Here is a 21,958-nt window from a genome sequence, read left to right on the forward strand (position 1 = left end):
CCCCAGAAATGTAATCTATATATTGTTGTTCAAACAAACATACAATTTAATTATGTACACTATTTTTTCCAATCTTTTTTTTTTATTATTATTTGTTCATTGTTTATAGAAATATTGGGGGAACAATAATCCTTAGATAGTATACCCTTTACCCTCCAATATTTCACACAGGGGCTGCATAGTTAATATAAGTGCAAAAATATGTATTTTTCCTCATATACAGTATATTTCTAAAATACAAAATTCAAAGGGTTTATAGTAAATCCTGTAATGATACTGTACTACTAAGAGCAATAAGAAGGATTTGGATATACTGTTCACTCCTCCCCCGTGCTAACAGTAGGAATGGTTTGATCTTGGAAATTTCCTCTTAAAGCTGGTACTCATTAACAGAGGATATATGAAGGTAAGTGAGGCTATGCACTTCGTTTTGAAAGACAAATGAACTAATAAGTGTAATGTGTACATATGATTTTGGCTTTAAAAGGTTTAACATGGTTACTATTTTTTTTTTTTAACTGTAAACCATTATAAGACTTCTAAACACACTGCATTTATACACATTCAGCATTTTACAGAGGAAGAAATACCACATGACTACAATGTCCCACATTCTGTCCATTTTTCCCCGCCCTCTAACACTCAGCTGACTGAAGAGGCTGGTGCTCTGAGACAAACACAAAAGGTAAACAATAGCTTAAATGTGTGTGTATGTCAATGTGATAGTTTGTGCAAGGAATACTATATTAGCTGCGCTCAGTGTCTATGCAATTGATTTACTGATTATGATATTTAATGTTCAGTAAATGTATCAGATGATAGCATTGTATCTAAAAAAAAAATATTCCTCACAGGACTGAGTTTATGAAAGCAGCCTCAATTAACTATTATAGTTATATTCTATTGGGGATTGTTCACTAAACATTGAAGTGTTCTAAATTGACACAGAAGATTACAAAATGTAAGCCAAAGTAGCCAAATACTAAAATTACCCAATTTAAATTGTTGCCCTAAATTTTGCAGTTCAGTTGGCATTTCAACATGATAATAATGACAAAGAGTTTAACCAGGAAAGGTACATTCAGGTTACTCTGGTTTCTAAGTACTTTTTGCCCAACATCCAGGGGATCTTACGGATTAATTGTTTAGTAAATTAACCTTTATTACCTCATACTTCATATTATACAATGTAGCATGCAATGTCAAATTTGCTTTATAATTATTATACATTTCTTTTTTTGTAATTTCAGATTAAGTTATTTTTATTCATATAGTAGTAACTATTTTTTTCTCTGAATTTAAAGGGACACTATAGGCACCCAGACCACTTCAGCTCATTGAAGTGCTCTGGGTTCAGTCTATTAGGTCCCTTAACCCTGCAAAGCAAATTTTAGCAGTTTTTAAGAAACTGCAATAATTAGCTTGGTGGGTTAACTCCACCTCTACTGTCTGTCTACCAGAAAGCCACTAGAAGGACTTCCGGGCAACTTTTGGTTGCCTAACTGATGCTGGATGTCCTCACGCTAAGCATGGGGACATTCAACGTCACCCAAAACCCCATAGGAAAACATTATACAATTCTTTTCAATAGGGTTTCGTGCATTAGGTCTCCCCCGCCGGTGAGGAGTGAAGACGGACACCGGTGCTGGATTGAGGTAAGTGACACAAGGTTTTTTTTTAACCACTTCTGCATTAATGATGCCTGTCCGTGACCCTTATTTATGCTGAGGTAGGGGGTTGTACAATTTATGCTATCTACACTAGTTCCTTAAAGGGACACTCCAGGCACCCAGACCACTTCTGCTCATTGGAGTGGTCTGGGTGCCAACTCCCACTACCCTTAACCCTGCAAGTGTAATTATTGCAGTTTTTCATAAACTGCAATAATTACATTGCAGGGTTAACTCCACCTCTAGTGGCTGTCTACTAGACAGCCACTAGAGGTCACTTCCTAGTTTCTAGCACAGGAAACCTGTGCTAGAGCGTCGCTGGACGTCCTCACGCTGTGTGAGGACCTCCAGCGTCGCTCAAAACCCCATAGGAAAGCATTGAAATGATTTTTCAATGCTTTCCTATGGGGAGACTTAATGCGCATGCGCAGCATTTTCACGCATGCACATTAGGTCTCCTCGGCCGGTGGGCGAGATCAGTCTCGCCCACCGGCCGACGCAATCACAAGGAGGAGTCTCGCGGAGGAGGAGACAGCGGCGAGGGACATCGCCGCTGCCTCAGGTAAGTGACTGAAGGGGTTTTCACCCCTTCAGTAACCGGGGATTGGTGGGTGGGAGGGAGAGGGACCCTCCAGTGCCAGAAAAACGGATCGTTTTTCTGGCACTGGAGTTTCCCTTTAATATAAATGGTACCTTTAGCACAGCTTACATATCAACACCAGCCCGTAGTAAAATGACATATTATTAGATTTATTGTATTATAATGTGCCAACATATTCCAGTGTATATGTCCTTACCCCCTATTTCTTCAGCAGTCCCTTACTATACACAACACAGGTTCCATCCCAATCATAGCTACATACATGTCTACACTCTACCGTACATTTGGGCATGCCCCACTCTCTCATACATATAAACGTATATATGATTATACTTTGTATACTGCATATTTTAAAAGGCTGACACAGTGTATGCATCTGTGCATGTGTGTCAGTGTATGCATCTGTACATGTGTGTCAGTGTATGCATCTGTGAATTTGTATTAATGCTTGTGTTTATGGGTGTATGTATCTGTGCATGTGTGGCATGGTTTGTGTTTCAGTGTATGCAGTGCCATCTTAACAGCATAATGGGCCCTGGGCAAAGCACTGCACTGGGGCCCTGCCTACACAACCACACACAGGAATACAAATTTAAATTATTGCTAAAATTAATCTTTAACTAAGCTTATTTTTATTAGTATCTTGAACCTTGAATACCATTTGTACCTTGAATGCAATACATTCATACAATACATACACACAGACTGCTGAATATACACACATATGGACTGCTGAATACACACACAGGCTGCTGAATGCACACACATACTGATTAATACATACACAAAGACTGCTGAATACACACACACACAGAAACTGCTGAGTACACACACACACACAGACTGCAGAACACAAACACACAGACTGTTGAATACACACAATGAGGGGTGCAGTGTGTGTGCGGAGTGCGGTGTGTGTGAGGGGTGCAGTGTGGTGTGTGAGGGAAGTGCAGTGGGTGTGTGTATGAGGGGTGCAGTGTGTGTGTGAGGGGTGCTCTGTCTGTATGTGAGGGATTGAGTATGTGTGTGAGGGATACTGTGTGTGTATGTTAGGGGTGCGCTGTGTGAGTGGTGGTGCAGTGTGTATGAGGGGTGTAGTGTGTGTGAGGGGTGCTGTGTGTGTATGTTAGGGGTGCGCTGTGTGAGTGGTGGTGCAGTGTGTATGAGGGGTGTAGTGTGTGTGAGGGATACTGTGTGTGTATGTTAGGGGTGCGCTGTGTGAGTGGTGGTGCAGTGTGTATGAGGGGTGTAGTGTGTGTGAGGGGTGCTGTGTGTGTATGTGTGTGAGGGGTGCAGTGTGTGTGTGAGGGGTGCTATGTGTGTGTGTTTGTGGGGGTGCTATGTGTGTATATGTGTGAGGGGTGCAGTGTGTGAGGTGTTCAGTGTGAGGTGTTCAGTGTGGGGGGTGGTGTGCTGTGTCCGAGGGATGCAGTGTGTGTGTCAGGGGTGCTGTGTGTATTTGACAGGTGCTGTGTGTGTGTGAGGAGTGCTGTCTGTGGGGGGTGCAATGCGTGTGTGTGAGAGGTGAAATCAGTGTTTGTGTGGGGTGCAATGTGTGTGTAGGGGTACATAGGGATAAAGGATATTTGTTTTTTGTTATTTTTATTTAAAAATAAAATAAAAGCTTCATGTCCCCACCATCCTTCTTCTTATCTTTGAAGTAGGGGGGTAAACTGCAATCCCTGGTGGTCCGATGGGGAGGAGTATAGGGGATCTTCAACCTGCAGCTCACTCCTATGGATGCAGGCAGTCTTCACTCCTCCTGCAAGCAGAATGCTGATTAAAGGATCTCCTCTGTCGGCCTCGGCAGATGGGAATGATGTGGGGCCCCGAGGCAAGTGCCCAGCATGCTAATGTGGAAAGACAGTTCTGAGTGTATGTATCTGTGCATGTGTGTCAGTGTATGCATGTGTACATTTGTGCATTTGTGTCAGTGTTTGTGTGTGTGCCAGTGTATGTATCTGTACATGTGTGTCAGTGTTTGTAGATCTGTGTGTGTGAATCTGTGCTTGTATGTTAGTCAATTTAACTGTGTATGTGTGTCAATCTGTGTGTGTATCTCTCAGACTGAATCTGTGTGTATATGTGTCGTTGGTCATCTGTGTGGCAGTGTATGAGTGTCTCTGTGTATGGCAATGTGACCCTATATGTTGTGTGGCAGTGCATTTGTATTTGTGGACACACATTTCATCACCAATTACACACAATATTACACATAAAAACACCCCTGCATTCAAATGCCAACACTGTACACAAAAGTTATGCATTCAAATGTTAACACTACACACAAACACCCCAGTGCATTCACATGCCAGTATCAAGACAAACACACCCCTGCATTCATACACCAACACTACACACCCCTTCACTTAAATATAAACACTACACACAAACAGACCTCTGCTTTCAAACATCAGTATTATACACAAGTACACAAACATTCACACAAGTCTACTTTATACAAAAGCATGCCTGCATTCACAGAATAGAACTTTGCAATAATAAGTAAATAGCAGATCCACAGCTGGCAAAGCATCAGAGGATTTGGCCATCTGTCCTCCTTATCGGATTGGTGGCCCATAACAGATTCTTGCACAGGGCCCCTGAGATTTCTAGTTACACCTTGTGAGTGGCATTGTGGCAGAGAGCAACCAATAATCTCCAAGTAATCACTTAAAATTGAAGCTTTGCACAAGATGCTTTGGAAACCACAACGAGGAGGCATGTGACATATTCCAGCCTGCAAATTCACACGGCACCAGAGGAAATGTGTCTGTCAGTTTGCCAGCTGTCAGTGGATGTATGGTCTCCATTTATCCACTGAGTCATCAGGACACTGTGGCCACTATGCATGCTTATCAGCTGGGCTGATTGGGTTTACTATGTACATTGCTCCTTAGTGCTCTTGTTAAGTGGAGTTGGGGCACCGTGGACTCTACTATTGCATCTGTGGTGGCTTGTCTATTTTGTAGCCTAGTGGTCAACGCGAGGTGGGTGACGTGGTGGATATCTTGGCCTCAAAGTCGTGACGGACCTAGCACATCCTTCCACCCCTTTGGACTAGTGGGGGTTATCCCAGTTCACCACAGATGAATATACTACTCTAGGACTGTCCTGAGTACATCCCGATAACGAGGCCTTCGAAATAAGCCATGAGAACATTTGTTATTGGTATAGGAGGGTAAGTGTTCTTTTCATCAAATGTTCTTGGTCTTTTATAAGGCATTGTGTGAAAGCTGCTACACGTAAAATAAATTTCAGGCAATTGTGTTACACAATAAATACAACTGTTGAGGCATGGAGGGGCAAGTGGACTATTTAGTATGGCTATTTTTTTGTTTCAAAATGATTGCTTTACAGTTCTTCTACTTGTTCCTTTTCTAAATGGAAAATTCCAAACACCTTAAAGCACTTTAACTTGCTAAATTGCTTTATGTGTAAAGAGTGTTTCCTATTTTTTTTCAAACTAGCATTTTTTTTATAAATTAACCTTGTTATACCCTCCTGGCTGTCAATCAGAGAACTGCTCCTGTTACTTCCTGGTAGTTTAGCTCAGTGGAGCTAAACTCAAGAGGCAGGCAATTGTTCAGAGCACCTGTCTTTTGCTAACTGTTTCTAGATATCCTCCCAATGAAAAAATGCAGCATGTTTTTATTTTGTGTGTATCTACTAAATTGGTAATATATATATTGGTAATATATTGGTAATATATATATATATATATATAGACGCGCACACACACAATCAAGTAAGAAAGGCACTCGATGACTCATAACAAAGCACTTACAAGACAAATTTCAGGTGAATATAACTGCTTTTATTGAAGCAGATTCAGTGTCACAGCAGCAAACCAAAGTGGAAGGAAGTTAAACAGCCACCAACCTCTAGACTGGAGCGTGAGTGGTTCTAATGTGACCACCTATCCTAATTAGAAACACAGGACCATTTAAATAAAGACTGGAAAAGAACAGACTATATAATGTAAAAAAGATTTACCACTATATAAGGAATAGAGTGTGATAGGTCAAACTCACATGAATATGAGCCTCAGAAAGACAGACTTGAAACATAAATGCAGTAGTGTATTAGGTAACACAATTCCCTTGTAGATCCGATATTCTAGATGGTATCCTCAAAGAAAAGCAGAGAAAAGGGGTGTGCAGACTCCTAGTGAATTATATCCAAACATACACTGCAGATCATATAACTAATGTATAACTTCTCACCGTGACTAGAGCCCACAAGACCTGGCTCTATATTGCCAAGTGTCTATGAGGGGGCACAACCCTTCTTTGAAGCAATTGATATGGAACAGCTTAATGAACAGCAAAACAATTTATTTCATATCACTAATCAAAAACATTAAAACATTGATATAAAGTGCTAAAAATCAAGTCCAAGTAAATTAGTCCTCAAGTCTTATTCCTCCCGAGACGCCTTTCACCCTCTGCTAGGGCTTTCTCAATCGGTTTAATCTGCTTCCCTGGTCCCTCCTTTTAAATATGCCGGTCTTAGTTACTATTAGTGGTCGCGCGTCATTCCCCACCAATCGGATACAGAGGCAAGGGGGTGTGCACATCATTCCTGCTGAAGTCTTGGTGCAGGAAAGAGGGTTTTGGGTTGTTAGAGCACTGGGCCGATTTTGGGCTTGGGTACAACCTGTATAGTCATAAAGGATTGCACCTAAACAGAAGAGGGTCTGCTGTGCTGGGGGATAGTATGGCTAGAAGGTTGGAGGAGATTTTTAAACTAGTAGTAGGGGGGGAGAGTCAAAGCAATCTAGAAAATGGAGATAGGATGATACCGGAGAAACTGACGGAAGCCAAGCACAGAGAGATGGACACAGGTTTCTTCAGGAAGGAAGAGATTCTTTATTGGATCACCGATCGGGACTCAGAGGGACTAATGTCACCAAAATACAGCAAGTTCTGAGCCCCGGACAATAGTGCAGGCTCCTTATATAGGCATATAACTCCTCCCATATTAAGCTCCACCCGCACATTCTCTTAACCAATCAACACAATAAGAATTAACTTCCTGTTTGACCGCATGGCTTGTCCAGCACAATGGAGGAGGGGGAATACTATATCCTGTATTCTTGCACATGCTCCGTACACTACTGATCGTATCTTGCCTCGTGCAACCAACTGATCGATACGTCAGCATATGCACGTACACATGCCACGTGGTAATCTCGGCCTACTAAATTTATTTTTACCGAGATTCCACCACATTCCCCCCTTTGATGCCTCTTGATATTTTACAATTACTTGAGGCATCACATAACCTTAGTTTTGCTTACACCGCAAGTTACCTTGAACCAGACCAGACTTATCTTATGATGTGAATCTTTTAACACTCATCTTCCTGCATTGGTTCTCCCTGATCTAAAGCCTTATACTTATAAATCGCCATTATCTGTGCAGCAGCCTTCCTCTCTGCTATACTTCCTATCAGGCTTTGCACAGACCTAACTACTAAGGGTATAAGACACGGTAGGAGTAGACACAACATTAAAATTAGTAGGACTCGGGGCGGAGCCTAACTGCCGAGCAGGAAAGCCGCACAATGAAAGAGCTCCAGCATAGAAGCGACTTATCTGGGGACAAATACCCCGAAAATCTGAGTACATACCGGCAAAAAGGCGCATTGCAGGCAGGAGACACCCGGGGGTATCCAAAGACCCCAAACAAGCGACGAACACCCCTCGGGAACCCTCCCAAGCCACTGGGGCCTTCTCGAGACCGAACCGAGGTGAGGCGGCCGCTCACCCCGACCTCAACGACGCACGTAGCCCCTTGGTCACACCTGCATCCAACCCCCCCCCCTATGGACCGGCGGGGGATATCCCGGTCTCCCCTGGGTAACAGGGGCAGCCCAGCACAGCCCCACCGCAACACTGAAACCGAGCCTGTACCAGTGGGGGGCAATCCGACACACGAGGCCCTCAAGATGGCGGTGACTGGGGACGCTTACCATATCGCAGCAGACACGGAGCTCCGACTGGCCGCAATATTCAACTCCTTCTGGGAGAAACTGGCAGCCTGCATGCGACCACCCCACCTGACGACCCAAGCAAAGGGCAAGCTACCTAGCCCAGTCCGGGTGACCGCACGGCAGAACCCCAACACTCTCACAGACATCAGGCGCCCGAAAGGCCGGCGCCGCAAGAGCGCCATCACTACTTATGCGCCACCTGCACAGTACAAAACATGTGGCGAAAGGAGGCTGGGGAATTCTCTTCAGGGCACATTCACTACTGGCCCTCCCGGGCAGAGAGCAACAGGGGGAACACCCCACAGGTGCCGACCACACTGGCGGAGGGCAGTCAAGCGAAAGCCACAACGACCCAAGATTCAGGCCCGCTGCAAAGTCCCAAGAGGGACGACCCTGGGCCACAAAGGTACCCAGGCTCGTGGTACATGGGCACCAGCTCTCCTACAGCTCCGGGGCGGAAGAGGTAACCTGCATCCACGACTCCAAGAGGTCTCCCCAGAGAGCGCCAGAGCGCATGGCTCGCTTCAGCTACACACCGACAAGCATGGGAGATGGAGGAGTCGTTCGCCTCACACACACGGTGCCACGAAGCACAGCATGCTGTACACTGGCCCACAGAGCAGACCCGCAACGCAGCTGCAGCAGACAGTGCAGGGGGAGCCCATCCAAGGCATCGGATGAACCACACAGCAATGGGACTAAGGTCTAGCTAAGGACTCTTCACCTGTTTTATTTTTCCTTTTCTTTTTGCTTTAATAATTTTTTACTACTCAGAGGATCTTCCATAAATGTCTAAGCAACTAATCCCTGCACGACCCTTCCAACGGCCCAAACAGGGGACCAATGAGAGGGAAAAAATTTTTTTTTTTTAGATCAAGCGACCTCACATTAAGCACACATTAAGCATGAATATGACTAGCTTAACTTAAACCTAAGCAGATCTCTTCGATTAAAACACAACTGTTTGCATTAGCATTTGAAATATGCAGTAACGTTACCTTGTGGCATAGGACAGCCCTAGTATTGTTAATTGTTACGTGTTTTCTCTTTAAAAATGTTTCTTTCCTATAGTACAGCATATATAATAGCAGTGTAACCTGCAAATGCTTTTACGACGCTACAACTACACTAGCAAAATTGAACTCGCTTTGTTAAACGTGTATTGTTTTATGGACATGTAATATGTTTAGGTTTCTCATACCACAACCGCACATATCTGAGTCTCTCACAGTTGCCGCTTCAACAGTATACCTATACACATTGAAACTGCATGTATCACGTGTGCCCTAGCTATTTTTAAAACGTATGCAGTTACCTTTTGTACCTTAATCTTAACAAAAATGTGCAGACACAACAAAATGAAGCAAAATAATAAGATGTAACTTCTGATGTAATCTGTTTCAATGTGAAATTTGCAAGTTCCTGCACTCGTTATTGTGACGGTGCAGGATGTTATGTTCACTCATGCACAACAAAAATAAAGAATTTAAAAAAAAAAAAAAAAAATTAGTAGGACTCCACCTACCACTGCCTTAAGCCCTCCAAACCACTCATACCAGCTACCAAACCAACTACTTGGATTATACCCTTTCCATACCTGAGTAGGCACATGCGCTAGTTTAACCATATGGCTAGTAAGCTCAGCTATTGCTTGCCCTTCGTCGTCTATTTGAAGACAGCAATTGCTCAGGTTAAACTTCCCACATACACCTCCCTCTACTGCCAAAAGGTAATCCAAGGCTAATCTATTTTGGTAGACTGCTGTCCTCATCCTGGTGTTATGCTTCGCTAGAAGATTGAGCGCTTGTGATGTCTCATTTGTGATAATCTCAACCACCGCCTGTAATCTTATAATACGGTTGAGCATATAAATAGGGGTTCTATAACCAAAGGTACCATCCTCAGCCCACGTGGCTGGCCCATAATAATCTATGATACGCTGGGGAGGCCATTCATTATCTTCCCAGGTGCCTATCTCTAAGGGTCCCCTTTTCTTCCTATGATTCACATCATACACTTTAACACCTAAAGTCTCACCTGTTTCAATCGGTAACAAGAAGAAGGATGGTTTGAGCATACCCAACACACATGCCCCTTCCCAGTCCTGTGGCAACTCCGAATAGGCTTTCTTACCACAGATCCAGTACAAATTTGCTGGGGCTCTCCAGGTAGATGTGATGGATAAATCAAACCACACGTCCTTTAAATTGGCGTATCTAGCAAACGGGTTAGATGGTTCTGAGACATTTGAAGCCGACCACCAAGTTGTATTCTTTGTATCATCATCATAAGCTTTTTGCCCTAGACAAGTTAATTCTCCTACAGAAGTATTATACATTATTCCTTTCCTTGCTATGCAAACATAACCTATGATGGAGGTCTTTAATCTCCACTCAGATTTACCTCTAACACTCATATGATAATCGGCTTGTGTAGATATTAATTGGTCAACTGCCTCAGAACCGGACATTACCTCCTTTGCTTCCCAAGGCCATTGGTCTCCCATGTTAGTACCTCCACACACATAGCAGTTGGTAACATTAAGACTACCGGCAATACTTTCAGCTAGGTCAATGAACAGGTTCTTAGCGTTATGGGGGATCTTATTATCTATACTCATCTCTTCATAAAAGGAATGGTATACTTGATGAGTCTGGGAGGATACCGTATCAGTCTCTATTCCTATAAACAATAATGTCCCAGGATCTAAACCCGTCCCGTATATCTGAAACCCAAATAAATTGCCATATTTGTCTAAGAACTTATCGGGGTTATTTATAAGTATATGGATGGGATTACATTCCATAGACTTACAATATGGGCTAGTCGGCAACTTAGTCACTATCATGTCTTTATCTACTGTCTGTCCCCAAGTCGCCCACCCCACACAAGACCAATATGGGCAAAAGTTATAGTCTTTATTTGGGCATCTAGGACTTACATATTTATTTTTACTACTGGGACAAATATATTTATCATTAGACCCATACGTCCTCTCCCATCTAAGATCCCCACATACATTCCACGGTTTTCTACCACTTGATATTGCTTTACACGCATCAAATAGCAGAACACCCGAAGAATGTACGGATTCTAACACCGTCTTATTAATTAGGGTCCCCTGAGGATCTCCATTCCTGAGAGTCAACCAAATTGTACGAGGTTGATACTCCGGACTGAAGCACTTAGGTTCTCCTACTCCTAAATGGCACACACTATAGTCTATATTTAGGTATCTACATCTTGATACCTCTCCTTTACACTCGTATTGTGAATGCCAAATTAGGGTTTGGGAAATATGGTTACCTGTTCTCGTAGTCTTAATGCATACCTCACAGCTAGGAGTGTCGGTACCTCTACCTTCCTGAATATAAAAACACATGTAAATAAACACAATCAAAAGCACATCTTTCGCCGTCATCCTCAGTCTTCGTCCGTGCGATGGAACCTCAGCTTCCAGGATGTGAGGGCTGCAGGGAATGGAGTTCTGCTCGTCTTCACAGGTGTCCCTTCGAGACTTTCCTGGCTTATACACTATGTGTTGGTAAGCGGACAGGCTTTATTATGGCCTTCTCACTCACACCTGTAACAATAAAATTTGTAATCCACAATAATTCCTCGTTACTCCGACTGAGTAGTGCGTTTCAACCGGATCTTGCAGGGATTCTCTGGATCTGCTGTAACTTGCCAAGAATCGACTGCTGCTGGCTTAACCCTGGAGTGATGTATCCACGGAGTCACTTCGGCTACTTTTATCGCTGTAGGGGTAGACAAAAGAACAACATAAGGACCTCTCCACTTGGGCCCTAACGGTACATTATTCCACTCTTTAATCCACACTTGATCTCCTGGATGATAACTATGAACAGGGGGATAAATATTCACAGGTAATCTATCTTGTACCCATTTCTGTACCTCCTCCATAGTCTTACCCAACTCTACAACCTGCTGCCGGGTAATTCCTTCTCCCAACTGACTCAAATCCCCCCTTAAGTTACCAAGTACGGGAGGTGGTCGCCCATACATAATTTCAAAAGGAGAGAGGCCCATCCTTCTGGTAGGGGTACTGCGGATTCGCAATAGGGCTATAGGTAAGAGAACGTTCCACTTAAGTTGGGTTTCCTGACACATTTTAGCCAACTGGTTCTTTATAGTTCTATTCATTCTCTCTACCTTACCAGAACTCTGGGGTCTATATGCAGTATGAAGCCTCCACTTTATACCAAGCATATGAGTCAGTTGTTGTAGGCACTGATGAACAAAAGCTGGACCATTGTCCGATCCTATAGAACAGGGTAGTCCATATCGGGGTATTATTTCTCGTAGCAGGAATCTCACAACCTCTCCTGCTTTCTCTGTACGAGTAGGACATGCTTCTACCCAGCCTGAATAGGTGCACACAATTACCAGCAGGTAACGATGTCCACCCGATTTAGGCATCACTGTAAAGTCTATTTGTAGATCGGACATGGGGAGTCCCCCCATAAACTGGACTCCTGGTGGCTTTACTGGTCCTTGTCTTGCATTATTTTTAGCACACGTTACACATCTTCGTACAATGGCCTGAGTCAAGTTGGACAATCTTGGTATGTAGAAATGTTTTCTGAGAGATTCTTCAGTACTGTCTCTCCCAGAATGTGTCCCGTTGTGATAATTTTGGACAATTTCTACCGCTAGTGATGCTGGTATGACTATTCTTCCATCTTCTAGCTGATACCACTTGTTCTCCAAATACTTTCCCGGTTCAGTCTTTAACCACTCCTCTTCTTGAGCTGTATAAACTGGAGTCCATTGGGACAGTGGAGTTGGTATAAGAGCAGCTATATGCCCCACATACTCCTGTCTTCCTGATTCAGCAGCACGCTTAGCTGCACTATCTGCCATCCGATTTCCCTTGGTTACATCACCATCTCCTCTCAGATGCGCTCGACAATGTATGATACCGACTTCTTTCGGCTCCCACACTGCTTCCAATAGTTGTAGGATTTCGGATGCGTATTTGATTTCTTTGCCTTCTGAATTCAGTAGTCCTCTTTCTTTATACAAAGCTCCGTGGGCATGAGTGGTTAAGAACGCATACTTAGAGTCCGTATAGATATTCACTCTTAAACCTTCAGCCAATTGTAACGCTCGTGTTAGTGCTATTAATTCTGCCTTTTGTGCTGATGTTCCTTTCGCCAGTGGCCGAGCTTCTATCACCTTGTCTATTGTTGTTACTGCATATCCTGCATAGCGGATCCCTTCTTTCACATAACTACTGCCGTCGGTGTAATATTGAACATCGGGGTTCTGGATGGGAAAATCACGAAGATCTGGTCTACTTGAAAATACTTCATCCATTACTTCCAAACAATCATGTTGACTTTCAGTAGGTTGTGGCAAAAGGGTAGCTGGATTTAAGGTGTTTACAGTCTCTAAATGCACTCTTGGGTTTTCACACAACATTGCTTGATACTTGGTCATACGGCTGTTACTAAACCAATGATTTCCTTTGTAATCCAACAACGTCTGTACTGCATGTGGGACTCGTACATAAAGTTCTTGACCCAGAGTGAGTTTATCGGCTTCAGCTACTAGCAGGGCGGCTGCAGCTACGGCTCTTAGACAAGGTGGAAGTCCGCTGGCCACTGCATCCAGTTGCTTAGACATGTAGGCAACAGGTCTTTGCCATGATCCCAAGTACTGTGTCAATACTCCCACAGCCATTCTTCTTTGCTCGTGTACATATAAGTAGAATGGTCGTGTGTGATCAGGTAGACCTAATGCTGGGGCACTCATCAAAGCCTTCTTCACATCTTCAAATGCCGTTTGCTGTTCTTGGGTCCATAAGAAGGGGTCGTGCTCTGTACCTTTGATGGCTGCGTACAGAGGTTTTGCTAGTATCGCATAGCTGGGAATCCATATCCTACAGAAGCCTGCTGCCCCCAAGAATTCTCGCACTTGTCTTCTATTCTTGGGTATTGGTATTTGGCAGACAGCTTCTTTTCTCTCTGGCCCCATAATCCTTTGACCTTCAGAGATATGGAATCCCAGATACTTGACAGTTGGCAAACACAACTGAGCCTTCTTTCTGGACACCTTGTATCCTGCCTTCCAGAGAATGTGTAGTAGATCGTGCGTTGCTTGCTGACATTTTTCTTTTGTAACTGCTGCTATCAACAAGTCATCTACATATTGTAACAAGACACACTCTCCTGGGATGGACTCGAAATCCAATAGATCTTGACTTAGGGCTGAACCAAATAGGGTAGGTGAATTTTTAAACCCTTGGGGCAGTCTTGTCCAAGTCATTTGGCGTTTTGAGCCCGTTACAGCGTTCTCCCATTGGAAAGCGAAAATACATTGACTTTCTACGGCAATTCGGAGGCAAAAGAAGGCATCTTTGAGATCTAAGACTGTGAAGTAAGTAGCCCCGCCCGGAATTAAAGCAAGCAGGTTATATGGATTGGGTACAACTGGATGTATACTAACAACCGCATCATTGACTGCTCTCAAGTCCTGCACAGGTCGATACTCATCTGTACCGGGCTTTTGAACAGGCAGCAATGGGGTGTTCCAGGGGGAAGTACAGAATTTTAGGATACCATACCGTATGAACTTATCCAGATAGGATTGAATGTTCTTCTTAGCCTTCTGCGGGATGTGGTATTGTCTTAGGCTCACTGGATAAACCCCAAGTTTCAGTTCAATTTTTATAGGTGGAATATTGCGGGCCAGTCCTGGTGGGTTGTTCTCTGCCCAAACTCCTGGTATGTTAAATAATGTCTCATCACTCCTAGGGTTTTGGCTAGTCAACACTGTATAAAGTCGCCACTCTTCTTCCTTTGGTACGGATAAAGTCATAATACCTGAAGGTCCATTAAACTTTAAGGATGTTGTTCCATTTGGTAGGAACGTAATCTGCGCTTGTAATTTTGATAGCATATCACGTCCCAGCAATTGGACTGGACATTCAGGCATATAAAGGAATTGATGTTTGATTACGTGGCCTCCCAATGTACAGAGTCGACTTTTAAGAACCGGTCTTTCAGCACTTCTTCCAGTTGCTCCTATCACAGTAATAGTCCTTCCAGATGGAGGAGCAACTAGATTAGTCACCACTGAATGTTCAGCACCAGTGTCGATCATGAACGCACTCCTTTTTCCCCCTATTGATACATCGACCATAGGCTCCGCTCGACCAAGGGGGATGGAGCCCGGTCGGTATCAATAGTCCTCCATGACCGTGTCAGCCAATCCTACGAAGTCCCTACCTTCTCTATCGCGGGACCTTTGCGCTGCTGGAATATACCTGTCTTCCCTAACACTTCCTCTGTTCCCATTACTCCCTCTATAACCATTACTCCCTCCGGGGCCTCCTCTACCTCTCGCTCTGCCTCTAAAGTTTCCGTAGCCTGCCCTGGGTTGGTCTCTCTCGTACTGCTCTCTTTGCGGACATTCGTTCCTCCAATGCCCTTCTTCCTTGCAATACGCGCACTGATCCCTACTCAAAGGAGGCTCCCTATTCCATCTATTATTGCCTCTATCTGGGCCCCGTTTATCTACGCCTGCGATCGCTACCGCTAGCATATCAGCCTTTTTACGCATCTTGCGCTCTTCCTCTTTCTTACTTTCTGTATCCCTGTTCATATAAACCTTATTAGCTACCTCCATTAGTTGGGTGATGGACATACCTGCAAACCCTTCTAACTTTTGTAGCTTGCGCTTAATATCTCCGTATGCTTGGCTGACAAAGGCGGAGTTAACCATTCGGGAATTGTCTGCGTCTTCCGGATTAAAGGGGGTATACAAGCGGTATGCCTCCAATAATCGGTCATAAAAGACACTGGGCGCTTCATCGCTTTTCTGAATCACCTCAACTGTCTTCGACATGTTAATGGCTTTCTTTCCTCCTGCTTTCATGCCAGCAATTATAGCGTCTCTATAGGCTCTGAGTTGAACCATATCAGCACCATTTACGTTCCAATCGGGATCAGTGTTGGGATAGTGTGTTGCGGCCCATGCTGCTGGATTAGCTTGGTTCAAAGCACGGGCTCTATCCTCTAGTGCTTTAATGGCTGCTTGATTTATTCTTGTCCTTTCCTCATTGTTAAATAAAGTCATTAGTAACTGCTGGCAATCAGCCCATGTCGGATTATGCGTCTGTACTATTGAGGTGAACAGATCAGTCATGGCTTGTGGTTTCTCAGTATACGAGGAATTATGGGTCTTCCAGTTTAAAAGGTCGGTAGTGGTAAATGGGACATATACGAAGACTGGGTCAGCGTGTGCCATTTGACCTGCGGCATCGATATAAGCTGACCCAGGATTCAGACGAAGAGGCATCTGATAGTGCTTCAATTGTTGGGCACCAGTCAACTGTCGGGTTTGGATGGGGCTACGTAGAGAGGCGTCAGTCATGGGTTCCGGTCGGGGAGAGATAGGGTATGGGGATGTGGGAGGTTGGTTTTGGGAAAAGGTCGTAAATAAAACACTTCGAGCCGAGCTAGATGAAGCTTGACCGGAAGTCTGAAGTGGCGCCAAATCAGGATATTCGTTTCTAATGGGGGTGGGTTCTGGTTCCGGAAGGGGAGATTTAGTACGAGGGGGGGTGGATCCTGTACTGGAGGAGGAAGCGGAAGTGGATGAGGGTAATGAGGGGAGGGGTGCAGGGCTTCCTGCGTTTGCGTCACTTCTTCTTAACGGAAAGTAAGGGGGCGGCAAAGGGATCTCGGACTCAGGGGGCGTGTCCAAAATGGGCCTAACACCAGTCCTAGTGGACGAACAAGTCCTAGCTACCATGAGGCGACACTGCTCCTCGTGGCATGTCTGGAGCCATTTTGGCGAGTCATTTACGGCCTGTCTCCAACAGTCAATATAAGGAAACTGGCCGTAAAGTTCAGGCCTACCTGATACAGCCACGTGTAAGCGCTGTACCAGAGTTAGATCCAAACTGCCACGTGGCGGCCATGCCGCAACCAAAGTAGGCCACTCCCTAGTGCACAAAGTAACTAAACGCACAGGAGACATCTTAACCCCAAAATCACAAGTTTTGAATCCCTTTTTAAAATTCTTCACCATACAACCTAAGGGATCCGGAATCGTTGACTGCGACGCACCCATACTTAACAATGGAACGTCGTCGACAACGAATACTATACACGCGTACTATTCAACAATCACACCCGTTTCCTCTGGCAACAGCACCACGTGGTACGGTTACCAAGTGAAACGTACACAATAACACAATAAACACTCAGGGAATTCCCGTACACACACAGCTGTTACACCAGTCACTAGATAATCAATATTATGCCCTTTGGCGTAACTATACAGTCACCCACGCTATAATTCTCTATATACGAATTACCCGTCTATAACACACCCCAGTAACATCGTCTTTTACAAATAGCGGTTACAGTACGGTTAGCATAGGTCAAAGCACAAGTTAAGGTCACAATACAATTATTAGTGGTTATGGTGTTAAACATGCAATGGACAACAATGATTAGTACTTATATACAGTGTCAGTAAATATACAGGGTTATGGTACCGTGCACTATAATACAGCAACACACTATTAACACTCTCGCTAGACGGCTGAGCTCGCGCTATCTAACAAGATATACACTTTACTAAAACAATCGTTAACACATTTACAATTCCCAACTAAACTATTGGCCAGTACCTTGAATGGACTACCTAAAACTATATACACCCGTTTTGGTTAGCCACACTGCCCAATCACCACATATATAGCGAGCTAGAGAACCGAATTTACACAGGCGCCTCTTAGTCGCACTATCAAAAGTCTAGTGGGTTCCAAATTTACACGCCTTCCCACTTAGCCCAGATAGGATGAGAACTAGCGAACCGAATTTACACAGGCGCCGCTTAGTCTCCCGGTCCCTCCGACCTAGCGAACGTAATATACACCCTAGAACGCTAGTCTAGACAAGACACCGGTGTCCGGCTAGGGCTATTTACACCAGGACCCCGCCTGACTAACCAAATCAAACGGTCTGACTAAAGAGCGTTCGATCGAGCGGTGCGCCTTCGCTCCTTCCCTCCGACAGAGGGGGCAGATACACAGATTCAAAACCCCTTTGGGCCTACCGCACAATCGGTATACCCCTAGTGGGTCCTGCCGTCTAAAACAGCAGTTGTCTTACCTCCTCGTTCCTGAACCTGAGTTCACACTCATCGACGGGGACACCCCAGCACTTCTCACGTAGAGGCCGATGATCTCCTGGACAACAGACCAGTGGCGCCGAGACGAAGGGAGGTCCACGCAGAAGTTCAGGGGTGCAGCCGTAGAGAACGTGGGCAAAGATAGACCGTCTCACGCCTCTGCCTCTCAGCTACCGTTGAACGATGAGCTTCCCGGCCAATGCACCAAATGATACCGGAGAAACTGACGGAAGCCAAGCACAGAGAGATGGACACAGGTTTCTTCAGGAAGGAAGAGATTCTTTATTGGATCACCGATCGGGACTCAGAGGGACTAATGTCACCAAAATACAGCAAGTTCTGAGCCCCGGACAATAGTGCAGGCTCCTTATATAGGCATATAACTCCTCCCATATTAAGCTCCACCCGCACATTCTCTTAACCAATCAACACAATAAGAATTAACTTCCTGTTTGACCGCATGGCTTGTCCAGCACAATGGAGGAGGGGGAATACTATATCCTGTATTCTTGCACATGCTCCGTACACTACTGATCGTATCTTGCCTCGTGCAACCAACTGATCGATACGTCAGCATATGCACGTACACATGCCACGTGGTAATCTCGGCCTACTAAATTTATTTTTACCGAGATTCCACCACAAGGATAGAAAGGAGATGGGCTTTAGCTCAGTATAAAGGGTGGGGATGGGGGAGGGGAAAGCTCAGAACAGAGGAGGTATGTAATATTGATAAAAATTCACAAAAAGTTTTTTTACAGTAAGAGCAATAAGGATATGGAATTCTCTGCCTGTAGAGGTGTTTTTTTCAGAGTCCATAGAGATGTTTAAACTGCAATTGGATAAATACTTGCAAAAACATAACATACAGGGATATAATTTCTAATTAGAGGGTTAATAGCTGCTTGATCCAAGGAGACATCTGACTGGTATTTTGGGGTTAAGAAGGAATTTTTTCCTAGTTGCAAAATTGGAAGCGCTTAAGACAAGGTTTTTTGCCTTCTTTTGGATCAACAGCAAAAACATATGTGAGGAAGGCTGAACTTGATGGACACAAGTCTCTTTTCAGCTATGTAAACTATGTAATACTTGATGTGGTAATATTGCCAAGGACATTGATTTGTCCTTAATAGAACAGACTGATCCCTACACAAAGATGGCAAAATCAGGCTACACGAAAGTGATGACCGCATGAAGTAGCGATAAATCACTTCCGGCGACAAGCGTTGGGAACTGCCCGTAGATAAGATGGAGGATTCAGAAGGGGAAGTGACACAGTATAGTCTGCTGCGTCATTTCCGCTATAAACCTGATAATGGAAATAATATCAGCTGACGAAGATGTGCACACCCCCTTGCCTCTGTATCCAATTGGTGGCGAGTGACACGCACCCACTAATAGGGACTAAGACCGGCATATTTAAAAGGAGGGACCAGTGAAGCAGATTACACCAATTGAGAAAGCCCTAGGAGAGGGTTAAACGTGTCTCAGGAGCAATAAAGATTTACCCATCAGGTGGCCCATGCATTAGGGCCACTCGATGGGCATCTTTGATCGGGGGCCTGGTCAGGCACCTTTTGGCAGTACACGTCACTTCCTCCCAGCTTACCAAAGAGCCGCGCGGGGGAGACGACTAGAGGAGGGAGAACGAGCTCCAGGAAAAGAGGAATGGAGAGCCTGGACCCGACTCCCATTACACACAGCCATCTGCCACTGGACCCCAAGGGAGCCACCCTCTTGCACCAAAAAGGTATGGAAGCAGGGGGGTTGCTAAAAAGAAAGTAATGTGATCTTTGTGTGTATATATTATCTTTATGCATGTGTTATCTGTGTGTATGTGTGTTATTTGTGTGTCTGTATGCGTATCTATGTATGTATGTGTTATCTCTGTGTCTGTATTTGTTATATGTGTGCTCCTGTGTATCTGTGTGTTTGTGTATCTGTATGTGTGTCAGTGTTTGTATCTATATGAGTGTCATTGTGTGTATCTGTATGTGTGTTAGTGTGTCAGTGTATTTGCATGTGTGGCAGTGTGTGTATCTGTACGTCTGTGTATCTTAATGTGTGTTAGTGTGTCTGTGTATTTGCATGTCTGCACCTGTATGTGTGTTTGTATCTCTGTGTCTGTATCTGCATGTATGTCTGTGTGTGTATCTGTATGTGTGTTAGTGCATATCTTTGTGTATCTGTATGTGTGTTAGTGCGTATCTGTATGTGTGTGTTAGTGTGTATTTGTATGTGTTAGTGTGTGTATCTGCATGTGTGTCTGTGTATCTGAATGTGTGTCTGTATATGTGTATCAGTGTGTGTGGCACTGTACATGTTTATGAGTATACATCTCAACATTCAATCTCCAAGACTACAACACTACACACAAATACATCCCTGCATTCAAACATCAACACTACATACACAGACCCCTGCATTCAAAACCAAACACTAAACACAAGTAAACTATTACTTTTAAATGGCAACAGTACATAAAAATATACCCATACATTCACACACATACTACATATGAAAACATGCTTACATTCAAACATATAAACACTGCTAAGTACAACCCTGCAATGATGGGCAAATGGTAGATCCCCAGCTGACAAAGCATAGTGGGAGTTGTACGGCAAATATTGACTATTGTACATAACTGTGCACTGTGCTTCTTGTGTGGCATTTGCTATTTGAAATATGATTATTATTTTATTATTTATATAGCGCCATCACATTCCGTAGCGCTATACAATGGGTAGACTAACAGACATGTAATTTTAACCAGACAATTGGACGTACAGGAACAAAGAGGTGGAGGGCCCTGCTCAAAGAGCTTACATTCTCCCCATCTCTTTACCAGGTGGCCTCCTAGGGGAATAATCTCTACATGTCCTATTATGTTGTCAATGTAATTTACTTGTTTTTCACTTAAAATTGTGCAGTCATCTCTAATGTCATGCCACTGTTTCCTCATGATACCTGCTCTTGTTGTTGTGGCAGTTCAAGTTTATTTGTTAAATTACTAAACAAAAATAAAGAATTACTAAAAAAAATCCTTGGAAAATGGAAAAGAAACATACATCCTGGCAACATGGGGTATATATAGGTACAAACAAATTAAAATTGGCACCACAGTAACCCCATATGGTAAAACTTTTTTCTTCCCCTACTCAATCATCTAAAACCTGTCATTAGTATATGATGATGATCAAAGCCAACACAGTCTTTTACTTTATTGATCCAATGGAAATCTGCTTACTAGCCTATTTTTGCTGTAATGTTATACATTTATTTCATTTTTTATGCTCATTGTTTTGTATTGATTTTTTTTTTTTTTTTGCATTAGTGTGACCAATGGTGGGAAAACAACACTTGCAAACAAACTGCACAAATCACTTCCGAATTGCAGCCTAGTCTGCCAGGATGATTATTTTAAGGTATTTGATAATGTTCCACAATATGTATGAATATAGTATATGACTACATCACTCACAAAATAATAATTGTTACTACTATTGGCATTTATATA

General features: G+C 43.8%; 1 protein-coding gene across 3 annotated transcripts in view; it reads left to right on the forward strand.

The window, feature by feature from the left end:
* The first annotated feature begins 332 nt into the window (after positions 1–332).
* Positions 333–21,958, forward strand: part of NMRK1 (nicotinamide riboside kinase 1) — a 51,789-nt gene continuing 30,163 nt past the window's right edge. For 2 of the 3 annotated variants that reach the window (XM_063457195.1, XM_063457193.1), the window contains exons 1-4: positions 333–406; positions 569–685; positions 5,244–5,452; positions 21,776–21,866. In XM_063457195.1, the coding sequence (XP_063313265.1) occupies positions 5,424–5,452; positions 21,776–21,866 (120 nt within the window). In that variant the 5' untranslated portion in view covers positions 333–406; positions 569–685; positions 5,244–5,423. The remainder of the gene's footprint in view (positions 407–568; positions 686–5,243; positions 5,453–21,775; positions 21,867–21,958) is intronic. The other variant, XM_063457194.1, reaches the window with a different exon arrangement.

The sequence above is a fragment of the Pelobates fuscus genome, chromosome 5, assembly GCF_036172605.1.
Source record: "Pelobates fuscus isolate aPelFus1 chromosome 5, aPelFus1.pri, whole genome shotgun sequence".
Lineage (NCBI taxonomy): Eukaryota > Metazoa > Chordata > Amphibia > Anura > Pelobatidae > Pelobates > Pelobates fuscus.